The 16141-nt window shown below is 37.9% G+C and overlaps 1 protein-coding gene across 8 annotated transcripts in view; it reads left to right on the forward strand.

Moving 5' to 3' along the window:
• The window catches only part of MSH3 (mutS homolog 3), a 229016-nt gene that overhangs the window by 131135 nt on the left and 81740 nt on the right, over nucleotides 1–16141 (forward strand). For all 8 annotated transcript variants that reach the window (XM_058275431.1, XM_058275432.2, XM_058275433.2 and 5 more), the window contains 3 exons: nucleotides 9702–9834; nucleotides 11827–12014; nucleotides 12769–12937. In XM_058275431.1, coding sequence (XP_058131414.1) covers nucleotides 9702–9834; nucleotides 11827–12014; nucleotides 12769–12937 — 490 coding nt within the window. The remainder of the gene's footprint in view (nucleotides 1–9701; nucleotides 9835–11826; nucleotides 12015–12768; nucleotides 12938–16141) is intronic.

The following is a 16141-nucleotide window of genomic DNA, read 5'->3' on the forward strand; positions in this document are numbered from 1 at the left end:
AATTTAGAGGAAATGGACAAATTCCTAGAAACACATAAGCAGCCCATACTGACGAAAGAAGAAATTGATGATCTTAACAAACCAATCACAAGCAAAGAGATAGAATCAGTCATTAAAAATCTCCCAACTAAGAAGAGCCCAGGGCCAGACGGCTTCACAGGTGAATTCTACAAACCATTCCGGAAAGAACTAACACCAATCCTGTTGAAACTATTCCAAAAAATCGAAACAGAAGGAACACTGCCTAATTCCTTCTATGATGCCAACATTACCCTAGTACCAAAGCCAAACAAAGACACCACAAGACAGGAAAATTACAGACCAATTTCTCTAATGAACCTAGACGCAAAAATACTTAACAAAATACTTGCTAATCGTATTCAACAACACATTAAACAAATTATACACCATGACCAAGTGGGATTTATTCCAGGTATGCAAGGATGGTTCAACATAAGAAAATCAATCAACGTAATACACCATATAAACAGATTGAGAGAAAAAAACCACATGATTATATCTATAGATGCAGAAAAGGCATTTGACAAAATACAGCACCCCTTCCTGATAAAAACACTCCAAAAGATCGGAATACAAGGAAACTTTTTGAACGTGATAAAGAGTATATATGAAAAACCGAAAGCCAACATTGTTTATAATGGCGAAATCCTGAAATCCTTCCCTCTAAACTCAGGAACAAGACAAGGATGCCCATTGTCTCCGCTCCTATTTAACATTGTCTTGGAAGTACTTGCTCGAGCACTGAGACAAGAACCAGATATAAAAGGCATTCAAATTGGAAGGGAAGAAGTCAAAATTTCATTATTTGCAGATGACATGATCCTATATATAGAAAACCCTGAGAGATCTACAACAAAGCTCCTAGAACTCATAAATGAGTTTAGTAAAGTCGCAGGTTATAAGATCAATGCGCAAAAATCAGTAGCATTTCTATACACCAATAATGAGCAAGATCAGGAGGAAATCAAGAAACAAATACCATTCACAATAGTAAATAAAAAAATCAAATACTTAGGAATAAATTTAACTAAAGAGGTAAAAAACTTATACATCGAGAACTATACAAGATTGTTCAAGGAAATCAAAGAAGACCTAAATAAATGGAAGAATATTCCCTGTTCATGGATAGGAAGACTGAATATTATTAAGATGTCTATCCTACCAAAACTGATCTACACATTCAATGCAATCCCAATAAAAATCAACACAGCATTCTTTAAGGAACTAGAAAAACTAACTATGAAATTTATTTGGAATAGAAAGAGGCCCCGAATAGCCAAAGACATATTGAAAAAGAAAAACGAAATAGGAGGAATCACGCTTCCTGACTTTAAAACATACTACAAAGCTACAGTAGTGAAAACAGCATGGTACTGGCATAAGGAGAGACACACAGACCAATGGAATCTAATTGAAAGTTCAGATATAGAACCTCATGTATATAGCCATATAATATTCGATAAAGCCACCAAACCCTCTCAACTGGGAGAGAATGGTCTATTCAACAAATGGTGCCTGGAGAACTGGATAGCCATATGTAGAAGAATGAAAGAGGATTACCATCTCACACCTTATACAAAGATCAACTCAAGATGGATCAAAGACCTAAATATAAGAGCCAAGACCATAAAGACCTTAGAAAGCAGTGTAGGGAAACATCTACAGGACCTTGTAATAGGAAATGGCTTCATGAATATCACACCAAAAGCACTAGCAGCAAAAGAACAAATTGATAAATGGGACTACCTCAAAATTAAAGCCTTCTGCACCTCAAAGGAGTTTGTCAAGAAAGTAAAAAGGGAACCCACACAATGGGAGAAAATATTTGGCAACCATATATCTGATAAGAGACTTATAACTTGCATATATAAAGAACCCATATATCTTGAAAACAAAAAGATGAACAACCCATTTAAAAAATGGGAAAAAGACTTAAACAGACACTTCTCCAAAGAAGAAATACAAATGGCTAGAAAGCACATGAAAAAATGCTCCAAATCTCTAGCAATCAGGGAAATGCAAATCAAAACTACAATGAGATACCATCTTACTCCCATAAGATTGGCAGCCATGAAAAAAACAGTAGAATACAAATGCTGGAGAGGATGTGAAGAAAGGGGAACACTCATCCATTGCTGGTGGGAATGCAGAAGGATCCAACCATTCTGGAGGACAGTTTGGCGGTTTCTCAAAAAATTATCCATAGATTTGCCATATGACCCAGCAATACCACTGCTGGGTATATACCCATCAGATCTGAAAACAAGGACACAAACCGATATATGTACACCAATGTTCATAGCAGCATTGTTCACTATCGCCAAAAGTTGGAATCAATCCAAATGTCCATCAACAGATGAGTGGATCAATAAAATGTGGTATATACATACAATGGAATACTATTCAGCTGTAAGAACCAATACACTACAATCGCACGTGATAACATGGATGAACCTTGAGAATCTTATGTTGAGTGAAGCAGCTCAGGCATTGAAGGACAAATACTATATGACCTCAATGATATGAAATAAGTTAACTGCCTCAGAGAGCTAGAGTCTGGAAAAGTGGCTTACAGGAAATCGGGGGGTGGAGGAAGGATGTGAGTTAATGTCTGCAGGGGTGGAATCTGTGATGAGCTGGCGGTAAGTATGAGCACAAAGAAGGGACAAAATGGGGGCAAGGGGTTACCTTCGGGTGGGGTTTTCTGGGTTTGAGGGGGGCTGGGGATGGGAAGAGGGGTAATATTGTCCAAGAAATAGGTGGGAGGGAGGGGCAACATACGAATATGGGAGAGTGTCAGAAGTTCGTTGAGAACTAAATGTTGAATAAAACGTATCAAAGTATAAGTAGGAGGGTTACCTGGTTAGGACGCTCAGGGGGTATGGTCTGATGCGTGACGGACTCCGGAGGGAATAGCTGAAGGCTCATTTTGCCAAGGTGGGTTCTACCATTGGGTGGGGTGGACCCATATCCTGGGGAAGACTAATGCCGTTGAATAGAGAGAACTGTATCTCTCGTGAGAAAGGACGGCTCCCAGGGTATTAGATTGGCAGGCGTTGTGGGCCCTAAGGGGAGGGGAAAATGGACGTGGAATGGATGGAACAAAGGTAAATAAGGGGGCAAAAGAGGAGTTATGTGAGAGTACACAAGGATGAATATAAAACAGCTAATATTACACCAAAAACATATAGGGGACGACAGACTAATAATGAAAACCATAAGACAAAACATAGGATAACTAAAAAATTTAGAAAACTGTACAGCCTAAAATATGGACCACATAGTAAGCACAAATGTCACCTTGTTTGAAAACTATAGTGTTGGAATCTGTACATCAGTTTCAGGAAATATGATATGAATAAGTTAAAAGATTATTGCTGTGCAAGGGAAAAGGTTTTATGGTGGATCTGGGGAAATACTGTATATTGTATATATGAATTTCGGTGATCTAAGACTCTTCTGAAGCTGACATTATGTTGGGATTCACTTTACGGGAAGTTTTGGATCACAGAGTGGTTCAACAATGGCAGCGGAGGAATACTGATATGGGATGTTATTGACAGGATATATATGGTTGACAGGGAGTTATACAGGGCATATGCCCAGGGTATATGGTAATGTCTATATATACTCATAGTGGAAACAAAAACAACAGCTGGGGGGGTACTGGGCTCCTGGCCGGGGGGTCACTGTTGTGGGCCCTGGGAGAGCAGCGGCAATCCTCCAGGTGCAACGGCAAGAACCAGGAAGGAAGGAGGGCCCAACAGTGGGCTCGTGATACTAATGGTTACACTTTTGAGCCTATACACCTGCAATAAGAACAAGGCCTAGAGTAGCATTGTGCCTGGGGGTTTCCTCCTGACAGCCTGCATGTTACTCAGATGTGGCCACTCTCACAGCCAAACTCAGCGTGTAGATGTGATGCATTCCCCCCAGCGTGGGACACGACACCCGGGGATGAGCCTCCCTGGCACCGAGGGATCACTACCACATACCAGCTGAAGAAGCAACTAGAAAATGACCTTGAATTAAAGATTCAATGCGGAACAGCAGCATATACCTGTCTACATATAATGACATGACTTCGGGAAGCTGTTTGACCTAATGTAAGGGGGAAATGGAAAGGAGAAATGAGATTATAAGGCTGTGAGTCTCTAAAAAAGAGTCTGGAGGTTGTCAGAAGGAATACCCCTATGTACAACTGAACAGAGTCTAAGAGACAGATAAGGTAGATACAACCCCAGGTATTGGTTCTTTTGAGGGATAAAGAGACCCACGGGTTCTATGGTCATGGCAGAAGGGGTTCACTGCCATGACAGATAGCCCTTCTTTGGAGCTGGTGTTTCTGCGTGATGGAATTGGACTCAGAGGGGATCTCTTTTCACAAGACTTGCATGCTACTTTATTGGAATTGTAGTCGGTGCTGGGTTTAAGATATATGTAGGGGATTTGAATCTCTGGACTGATAATATGACACCCAGGCCCAGAGCCTCAACAGACTTCAGCTCCTACACTTTGATTTATTGGACTTACTCCACTCAGCTAACATGGAGTTGAAGAAGGTCAACCACCACAACATGGAGCCTAGAGTGTCTACAACTGGAAGCGGGAGGAGTGCATCCAGTTCCCATATGGAATCTAAGCCCTCACTTGACATAGATGTGCAATGGACACAACCAATCCAATGTCCACAGAGAAAATGTGGAATGGGTGTGGGAACGGTAGCCATGGTGGCTGCTGGGTGTGGGGAACAGGAGGAAGAGATGAGATGTGGAGGCATTTTCGGGACGTGGAGTTGTCCTGGATAGTGCTTCACGGACAATTACGGGACATTATAGATCCCCCCAGGGCCCACTGGATGGAACGTGAGAGAGTCTGGGCTATGATGTGGACCATTGACTATGGGGTGCAGTGATGCTCAGAGATGAACTTACCAGGTGCAATGGATGTGTCATGATGATGGGAGAGAGTGTTGCTGTGGGGGGAGTGGGGGGCGGGGGCAGTGGGGTTGAATGGGACCTCATATTTTTCATAATGTAATTAAAAAATAAATAAATAAATAAAAGATAAAAAAAAAACAAATGGAATCATCTTAAAAATAAAAGCACTCCAATATTTTAAAAAAAAAAAAAAAGCTGCCTTAATGATGAGAATTTATGGTAAATAAAGTGCCACACATTTTCACTCTTTCCCTGCCCATTTTAGACATCCATGATCGATTATGGCATTCTTTGTCAATATAACCTACTAACCACAGTACTTCAAATCATCATGACAGTGAGATTCAGCACTTGAGATCCTAGGGCTAGCTCTCTTTGGAAACCCTTCCTTGTTGTTCAGTTTGCACAAAATCCTTCCTTGTTCTGTTTGCTTGTCTTTGTCTTAAGTTTGGTCTACACATAATTATTTCCAAGCTTATATTTTGAATGCTTTTCTTTCCTCCACCATGCTGTTTTTATGACATCTATTGAAAACAAATTTGTAAGCAAGTTACTGTCACCACAATAATGATGATAACATTTATTAAGTGTTTTCTTTGTACTGGGCCTTATGCTAAGTGCTTAACCTATATCATTTCATTGAATTCTTGTAACAACTCTGAGTTAGGGAACATAATTGTTCCCATTTTATAGTAGAGCAGAACTAAATAGATAGGAAATAGCACAGCCTGGATTTGAAACAAGGCCATCTGCCTTCTGAGGTCAAAATTTTTTTTTTGAAGATTTATTTTATTTGTTTATTTCCCCTCCACCCCCACCCCCATCCCCCAGTTTTCTACTGTCTGTGTCCATTCACTGCATGTTCTTCTGTGACCGCTTCTATACTTATCAGCAGCACTGGGAATTTCTGTTTCTTTTTGTTGCGTTATCTTGTGTCAGCTCTCCTTGCGTGCGGCACCATTCCTGGGCAGGCTGCACTTTCTTTCCCGCTGGGCAGCTCTCCTTACAGGGCGCACTCCTTACGTGTGGGGCTCCCCCTACACGGGGACACCCCTGCGTGGCAGGGCACTTCTTGCGCGCATCAGCACTGCGCATGGGCCAGCTCCACACAGGTCAAGGAGGCCGGGGGTTTGAACTGTGGACCTCCCATGTGGTAGGTGGACGTCCTATCCATTGGGCCAAGTCTGCTTCCCTGAGGCCAAATTTTTAACCTTTGAGCGTTTGCATCCCTAACAAATGAAGGATGTTAAAACCAAAATAATTCATAGGTGAACATGCTGCATTTTCTTTTTGCTTTGTGCTGTCACTGGGCTAGAATGAAAGCCACTTCTTTAGTGTTTTCCCAGATTCAAAGCCAACTTTACATGTAACTCTTTCAAAGTCTCTTTCTAAGAAATTTATGGTAGACTTCATAAATATAGCTTAGATTTTTAATTAACCTCGTTGCTCTTATCTTTCTATATCTCAGTAAACGTTTATAAGTTTTGAGTGTAGCTATCTTTGTGAGCTGTCATATATTCACAGATGGCATTATTTTATCTGTCCTCATACCATCTGTACCATCAACTGTTCCAAATGGTGTCTCTTTCACTGTGCAGGAATGAGTTATTATATTTGTATAGCATTTTTGGTAAACGTTAGGGTAAAACACTGATTTATCACAACAGTCCTATGCAATAGAAATTTTATTTTTTCATTTTGGTTTTACTTTGTATATAGTCTTTGGAATCTGCTTATTAAACAGATTCCAAATGTGAATTTGCTTTAAAGGATTGAAAAAAGAATGGTATTTATTGAGGGTTTCTAAATACCAGACACTGTGTTTGAGATTTTCACCTTCAGTTCAGTCAACAGTTGTTTATTGAGCATATTCTGTGATCTCAGAACTGTGGGAATGGGGAATGATCCCTATTCTCACTGAACTTACAGTCTAGCAGGAAAAACAGTGGAAAAATAAATATAATTATGACTTACATTATGAAAAGGGAATAGAGTGTGGATAAGGAATAGGTTAGCAAAAGGCATTAGATCTGCTCTGCTGAGTCTAAGAAAGCTTTTCAGAGGAAGGGCGAGTAGGACCTTAAATCAGAGATATAGCATGAACAGACTTGAGTTTTAGGAAGATCGTTCAGGCTGCAATATGGAGAATGAATTGGAAAAAGATACAGAAATGGATGTGGGGAGGAAGAGTAGTAGTCTTTATGAGAAATAATTTTTTTTCTGAGGTAACGGGCCTGGGGATTTAACCTGGGACCTCATATATGGGAAGCCAGCACTCAACCACTGAGCTACACCAGCTCCTAAGAAATGATTTTTTTTTTATTTCTCCCCTCTTCTAACCCCCCTCTCCCCCCCATTGTCTGCTCTCTGTGTCCATTCACTATGTGTTCTTCTGTGTCTGTTGTATTCGCGTTAGGCAGCTCCAAGAACCCATCCTGGGACCTTCCGAGTGGTTGAGAAGTGACCATTCTCTTTCTCCACCTCAGCTCCCTAGTTTGCTGTGTCTCATTTTGTGTCTTCTCTGTCTTTTTTGTTGCCTCATTTTGCTGTGTTAGCTCTCTGTGTGGGCGGCACCACTCCTGGGTGATCAGCTCTCCTGCGTGGGGCTGCGCTCCTTGTACAGGGGCCGCCTCCTTGCACGGGGAGCACCCCTGTGGGGGGCGACATTCCTTGCAAGCGGCAGCACTCCTCATGGGCCAGCTCACCACACGGGCCTGCAGGCCCTGGGTATCTATGGTAGGCGGAAGCTCTATCCATTGAGCCATATTCACTTCCCAGAAGTGATTTTAATTTGACTAGTGTGGTGGCAGTTGAGATGGAGAGAAGTGGATGTATTCAAGAGGCTACCCTGCTGAGAACCGAGGAGCCAGTGTGTGTATCTACAAAGCATCTGTGTCATGTTAAACCAAATGCCTGTTGTGCATAAGAGGGTGTGACCCAGAAAAAAAATGGGAAACAATGGGACCTGAAGTTAGTATAGGGGTTATGTATTGTGAAAAGGCATGACCTCACAGGGTAATTTTAAGGATAATTAAGATAATATCACTCCATTAATTTGAAAGTACTCATATTTAATAGTCATTTAGGCAGGAGCCTAATGAAAACTTTGCCTTCAAATCAGTGTGTGCTGTAACAACAGAGTTTTGATAGACAAAGGTGTGTTATCCATGGCAGGTATCTCCTTTCCCCCCAAAATGTCAGTTCATTCTTTCATGCACTTCCTGGTTTATTCATTCATTTATTCAAAAAGACATTTACTAAGGGCCTACTATCCACCAGACATTTCCTTATCTCAGTCTTTATTTTTAAAGGTTTATTTTATTTATTTATATTTCTCTCCACCCACTCATTGTTGTACTTGCTGTGTCTCTTTGTCTTCTTTGTTTCTTTAGGAGGCACTGGGAACTGAACCTGGAACATCCAATGTGGGAGGGGATGCCTAGTTGCTTGAGCTACTTCCATTCCTTGCTTTGCTGTGTCTCTGATTATGCTTTCGTCCTGTTTCTCTTGTTGTGCCATCTTGTTGCATCAGCTTGCCATGCCTGCCCATTGTGTCAGCTCCCTGTCTTGCCGGGAACCTCTGCTCCCTGCTTTGTTGTGTCTCTCATTATGTTTTTCTTCTTGCATCACTTGTTGTATCATCTTGCTGTGTCAGTTTGCTGCGCCTGCCTGTCACGCCAGCTCACTGTCTTCTTTAGGAGGCACCAGGAAACAAACTACAGACCTCCCATGTGGTAGGTGGGAGCCCAATCACTTAAGCCACATCTGCCTCCCCTCAGTCTTTAATACCACATTTGACCATTATACCTAAAATGGGCGTTTGATGTTTGTTCATACTTGATGGGTCACATCCCATTTAGGACACATTTAGTCAATAATGTTTCAGTTTTACCACTTTTGTCTGAATGGCCTATCCCTTAGGGTATAGTCTTGATGAAATTCTGCAACCCTGATTTCCTGTGTCTCATGATGTCATATTCTTGCACCCTATTACCCCTTTCTTTTGCTCCTCCTAATCCTTGCTTAGGCTTAGTGTGCTTTAACCCCATTTCAGTCAAACATTTAGTCAATCTAACTAATACTACCAACAAATCTCTGATCAAAGCAGGTGATTAACTGAATGAATTGTTTTTTGTCTGAGGTAATCTGACAGTTCAGTCAGAGCAGAAAGTTGTTACCCATTGTAGACCTATTCTTTTAGTTTATTTTTGCTAATAATGTAAAGTGCAGTCAGAGGTGAATTTGGCTGTGGAGGATTTTCTGTTCCAATCAAGTACCCAGACTAGTGGTTACCCTGAGCATCAGTCTCCAGCTGGCAAAGGGGGAAAAGGAATGTGCAAGATCACAGAGCTGGTTTTTATGGGGCAGGGCTGGAAGTGACTTACATTTCATTGGCTAGAACTCAGAAAACACACCTAACTGCCCAGGAGCATGGACATGTGGAGCATGGCCACACCTAACTGCCCAGGAGCTGGGAAATGTAGTAGATCTGCCCAGGAAGAAAGGGAAAGCTAGTGAGTAGCTAGCCAGTCTCTACCACACCTCCCTAATGACTTTCTTTATATGGTACCTGACCTTGAATTCAAACGAAAAAGGATAGAGAGAAGCCTGAGATATGGAGGGGGGTCTCCTTTGTGCTTTGATCAGTAGCAGTATCACAGTCCTGGGCATTAGAATGGGAAATGTCAACATTCTGAATTCCTAACATATCTGATAATGACTATTACTCTGTTCTCACAGGGAGATAAATGCCCGGCTTGATGCTATATCTGAAGTTCTCCAATCAGAATCTAGTGTGTTTGGTCAGATAGAAAATCTTTTACGTAAATTGCCGGACATAGAGAGAGGACTCTGTAGCATTTATCACAAAAAAGTAAGTGTGAAATAAATCCAATCTATTAAAGCTAATAGTGTTCCTCAGGATGAGAACATAGAATATTAAAAGAAACATCTCAGAACTTTATTGCCATTGTTATTTTATTTTTTTTATCTTCCTGAGATTGCATTAGAAAGAGTAGCTGAATCCACAGAAACTTATGTTACACAAATTAAGTTATTCCAGTTTTTCCATTGTAAAAGGTAAAAGTTTGCCCACCTTGATTAACTTATAGCAACACATATAGAGGCCCTACAACTATAATGCAGGATATACTCAGGTTTTATCCTCAAAGTGCAGACCATCAGCAGAATGGAAAAGTTAGACTTGCTATTTCAGATGAAAGAGGGTTTTTTGGTTTTTGTTTTTATATCAAAACAACTCCTTATTTGACCAAATGAGTTAGAGACCATTATTATTACCATTTTATAGATGCAGAAAAAGATGAAGGAAAAATCTGATATAACATTTATAGTGGTATTAATATGCAAACAAGTTTGGATGTTGAAAATGAGTAAAAAGCATTATTTTTATTTCCATCCTGTAAGCTTTATAATCATAACAACAAGGGGGGTTTTCCACACTTAAGAGAGTATTTACTTTAACTTCAAAATATGCCTAATATTTTAAAAATACATGTTAACTGTACTTATAATGATTGCTGGAATAATCTTTTTATAGTGTTTTACCTTTTGGAGAAGTCATTCACATACATTATATACTTTGTTCCATGTTAAAAAAAAGTCATCAGGACATTGAGAAGATATACTATTTATCACCTTCTTACTGATGAAAAGTAATGCTGAAAGAGGGTTAATAACTTGCTAGTAAGTGACAGAATTGGTACCTAAGCCAGGTCTTTGACTGTGAGTTCCATGGCATTTTTATTTAGACAATGCCATTTTTTATTTAGCTGTTTTGACTGCCATTGTGTTTTCCCCCCAGATTGCCACATTTCATAAGCGAATTTTATTTTTTACCCAAATTTAAATCCTTGCCAATTTCTTAATTTTGTATGCCCAAATTTTCATTGTCACCAATTTTTTATTACTGTTTCTTTTTTTTTAGGCCCCCCCATGCCCAGAGTTTTAATAGAACATGACGTACTACTGCCTTTGAGAATACTTGCAGTGCCCAGGAGAATTTATGTAACTCTTCCATATGCCTCAGCTAAATTTAAAAACAAAGTGCAAAACAGAACAGCAAATACTAATCTGGTGGGAGGAAATGCATGAGTTGGTTATGGGGTCAACAGGATCTATTGTACCGTTACTTGGTGCACTATGTGGTTATTTTGCTGACGATAGCAGAAGCTATGCTAATCATTGGAAGTTTAAGGATTGACTTTTTTGAGGTTACAGAGTGGCTATCAAAACATTTGATATTTTGTATCCTTGGCCCAGTGCCAGACAATCAATGTATATTACCCTTTATCAACCAACAGATCAGATCTCCAAGCACCTTGCCTTTACTACTTGAAAAGATGTCAGAGGTTTTTGTTTTTCTCAAGAGAAAATAGGAGCACTGCGAAAACTTATCAATTGCTCATCAAAAGAGCTGAGTCAAAATATCCATGACATCAAGATGGTAGCATCATTCTATGCTACTGTGATTTCTATTGTGACTTGTTGCCCGTCTTTAAACTTAATTTTGATGTTTGCATCTCATGGGTTTGTGTTTCAACAAGGATTTCAAAACTTTAATAGAAGTAAAAAAAAATTCATTTTAAAACTCACCGATATAGAGAGCAAGAATGACTTTTACTTTGGAATTTCAAAATATACTTTGCTGAAGGAATGCATGACTTATTCAGAAGCTCTTCTTTGTTCCTGTTTTAATGTTTATGCAAGAATGTGCCAAAAATTGGTTTGGTGAAAGTATTTAAAGGATAATAGCATTTTGTAAACATTAAGAGGAGACTGTGTCCAGAGTATTAATTTTTATGTATCTTATACCAGTTAGGTAAAAAATATTTTTTTTTATTTTCAGTGTTCTACTCAGGAGTTCTTCTTGATTGTCAAAACCCTGTATCATCTGAAGTCAGAATTTCAAACATTATTGCCTGCTGTTAATTCCCATGTTCGGTCAAATTGGCTCCAAACATTTATTTTGGAAATTCCTGAACTCCTCAACCCAGTGGAGCATTACTTAAAGATACTTAATGAACAAGCTGCCAAGTAAGTAGCAGATCCTCCATTCTTCCTTTCCAGAAAAGACAGTAATCTTATGCGTTTGCCATTTGATATTGACTCTTAATCTCGCCAGAAGAAATAGTAGAAATTTCATGTATACATATGAAATGAAAAATGTGATTGGATACTAAAGGTCCGAATAATCTATATTGTAGCTGAAAGTAACACTTTTATGTCTAAAATTTAGGCAGTTCATCATCTAGGATAGATTCAGTACTTCCACATATTTCACATGAAAAAAATATAAAGCCTAGGAAAACTCAAGTAGTAGTATTTTATTAATACAAACATGGATGTCAGATGCCATCTTATACTCATTTGATAAATATCCAAAGATGGTATGCCTTATATTTAGAATCTGGAAGCAAAGTTATCATTTAAGAGGCAGTCATTTCATAATTCATCCCACAAAGACCTCTATGTAAAAGAGAAAATGACTTAATAGTATTAACGTTTGTGTTCAATTTTCTGAATAGGCAAGCAAAAAATACTTAATTTTATCTCTTAGTTTCACCATGGGAATCATGAACTCGTAAAATGAAAATGACATCAGGGTCATTTCGTCTGTCCTCAGAGAAATTAAAATACTTACCATAAGTATTTAGTGGCAGAGCAAGAACTAGAACCCATTTTCCTAATTCCCAGCATTTTGCTCTTCCATCATGCAATTGGAAAATAATTGATAACTTGTCCAATTAATATGCTTCAATATATGTTTTTTCATTTTTTCATTTTTTAGAACTGGGGATAAAACTGAATTATTCAAAGACCTTTCTGACTTTCCTTTAATCAAAAAGAGGAAGGATGAAATTCAGGAAGCTAAAGATAAGATCCAAATACATTTGCAAGAAATACGAAGAATACTGAAAAATCCTTCTGTACAATATGTAACAGTATCAGGACAGGAGGTAATGTCAAACAAACGTTTATTTTGCATTACTTTTTTTCAAGTTGGAAAGCTATTTTAAATGTTAATAAAAATCTGAAAATATGGTATAAATACCAGTTTTTAAGATTTTCTGTTTTGTTCTTTGGAACTATAATACCCTAGTTTGATAAGAATTATTTTACTAAATGTGTTTTATTTGTTTATTTAGTCTCTTGGTAAAGTTATGCAAATTAACAATGCATTCACATTTTTGTTTTATCAGTTGAAATTGTTACATAGAAAACCTTTTTTTTTTTTTAAAAGATTTATTTATTTCTCTCCCCTTGCTCCCCACCCCAGTTGTCTGTTCTCTGTGTCTATTTGCTGTGTGTTCTTCTTTGTCTCCTTCTGTTGTCAGCGGCACGGGAATCTGTGTTTCTTTTGTTGTGTCATCCTGCTGTGTCAGCTCTCCATGTGTGCAGTGCCATTCCTGGGCAGGCTGAACTTTCTTTTATACTGGGCGGCTCTCCTTATGGGGCAGACTCCTTGCGCATGGAGCTCTCCTCCGCGGGGACACCCCTTGCGCGCATTAGCACTGCGTGTGGGCCAGCTGCACACAGGTCAAGAAGGCCCGGGGTTTGAACCGTGGACCTCCCATGTGATAAGACGGATGCCCTAACCACTGGGCAAGTCTGCTTCTCTAGAAAACCTTGACTATTGTGACTGTTAGAGAGTCCTTTACCCCATATAGAGGAGAGGGAAGTTAGTCTTTGATCCCTGGAATTGCAGATGATGAAATGATTCTAAGTGAGCTACCTTAAATTGATTTGATCACACAGTAATTAAATGGCAAAGATTCCTTCTGAAGTCAGGGGTAGAGCTGTTAAGAAGGAAAAAACAATAGTGGAAACCTACTTTTTTTGAGTACGTGGTGCTTAGAATCTGTTTTTTAGGAGGTGTACTTTTGTTTAAAATTTGATATTAATGTCTGAATGATAACCAGAAAAAGTAGTTTACTTTTTAAATGTGACTGTACCTTTCAGTCTTGTTTTGAACATTAAGGCATTATGCTCCTAATAGATCTTACATTGAATAAAATATTCAGATTCCAATTGAGAGAATTTGAGGAATTCTACTTCATTAAAATAGTAAATTAGAAAATTTGTGATTATTTTCTACAGGATGAACATTTTATTTAAGTTTTTAAAGAAATGGATATTTTTCTAGTGGAAATAATTTTATTTCATGCCATAACTTTTATATCCACATTACTTTCTATATTTATCCAAGAGACTGTTTGCTCTTTGGTTATTTGAAATCAAGAAACTCTCAGTAAATTACAGTCTTTATTAAAATATTTATTAATCTTATGCCATTTAATAAATTCGACCATTGATTGATCTTCAAAGCTACAATTATTAAGCTGTTATACGTAGGTAGTCATTTCACAATTCATCTCAAATAGAGTCCTATATAAAATAAAAATGATATGACTGTATTTACATTTGTGTTTATTTTCTGAACAGGCAAGCACCAAATACTTAATTGTATCTCTTGGTTTCACCATGTGACTATGAGCTTACAGAGTGAAAAGTGACCCAAGGGTCACAGTTCTGGGTATTTGTTGGCCATCAGATGGTCAAAGTGTTTTAAGAACATTAATAAAAAAATTTATCTTGGAAAAATGACTACTTGGTGTGACATTAGGAGAAACTGGATGTAGATACCACTTCTACCACTTAAATGCTACTTGATCATGGATTGGGTCCCTGTGTCATAAGACTTTTGTGGCAACCAGCTGAGTAACACATGTTACAGTGCTTTCTACATAAAGCACTGTGTACATTATCCTAATAATAATATTAGTTATTAGTTATCAAGAGCTTATATCTAGAACTGTGGGGTGGGAGGTATATGAGACCTCAAATTTTTTTAATGTAACGTTTGAAATAAAATAAAGAGGGAAAAAGAATCTACAGCTGCGCTTTACATATATAATTTCATTTAATCTTCATTTGTGTAACAACACAAAAAAGGTGATTATTCTAGAAAGGAAAACCGAAGCATGGAATAGTTAGATAAGTTAGAAGCCAGATTCCAGACCAGGACTGCCTGACTCTAAAACATGCAGTCTTTCTACCAATTGACTATTTCATGGTGTTCATAATTATTAATACAAAAGATTATCAACACCATGGATTTCATTTGATAAAATCAAGACATTTTAGATTCCATATTACTCAAACCAAGATAAAGCTTAAGTCTTGAGAAGACAGTCCTGGATTCAATTAGAAATTTCAAGTAGAAATGGCAGAAAAAAATAGGAGGTTAGTTATTCATCATTAGCATGGAAGTTTAAGAAAAAGCATAGCATAGGAGTCAGGTAATTGGATTATAAATGATTTGGGAGGAAGATAAATCATCTTATTTTTTATATCTTTACCAGGTTGAGGTATTGGATTTCATGGAAGGAATTTCTTAGTTATTAACAGTAGAATGGAGTATTGTTGATTTTTAACAACCCCTCTAGAATTTAATAGTATGTTAATACAGACTTCTATAAAAAATTTTTGAGAATTATTGATTCTGGTCATTCAAACACCAAATGAATTCTAAATATTCAGCAATGCTGTAATCAAATTCTGTTAAAATTTTGAAATAAAGGTATCAGCAAATTGTGATACTTAAAAGTTTTAAGCACAGAAACCATCAAATATGATTACCTGTGAGAAGTGAGGTGGCAGAGAGGAAAACTATTTTGCTGCTTATTTTATACCCCTCTATTTTGTTTTCAATGTTATTTCTATATGACTTTTATAGTAACAATTGTTTAAAAGACTATTATAGCAGCCCCATATGGTATATAGGTCTTGATATTATCACTTAAAATAGATAAATATGCCAGACTATCAAGCCAGTGTCACTTTTGACAACATTAATTTTTCAGTTGTTTCCAGTTTTATATTCTTATTATAATACTAAACAAATACATTGTGCTTCATGGTCTATGACTCAAAAAGTATTGGTTTATAAGAAATGAATGGAAAACAGAAACTTAGTTTGATTTTACATAGTATACTGCTTCTGTGACATACTCTTTCAAATTTTGTATATATTGAGTATTCTCTCTTAACCTTGAATCAGTTATGGAGTGGACAAGATAGGATTTAGATTTGGAACAATATTGGTAAATATTATTCTTAAGGAAGAGGAAAGAAATACTGAGAAAAAAATCAATACAAAA

This window comes from Dasypus novemcinctus, chromosome 2 (genome assembly GCF_030445035.2).
Source record: "Dasypus novemcinctus isolate mDasNov1 chromosome 2, mDasNov1.1.hap2, whole genome shotgun sequence".
Taxonomy (NCBI): Eukaryota; Metazoa; Chordata; class Mammalia; order Cingulata; family Dasypodidae; genus Dasypus; species Dasypus novemcinctus.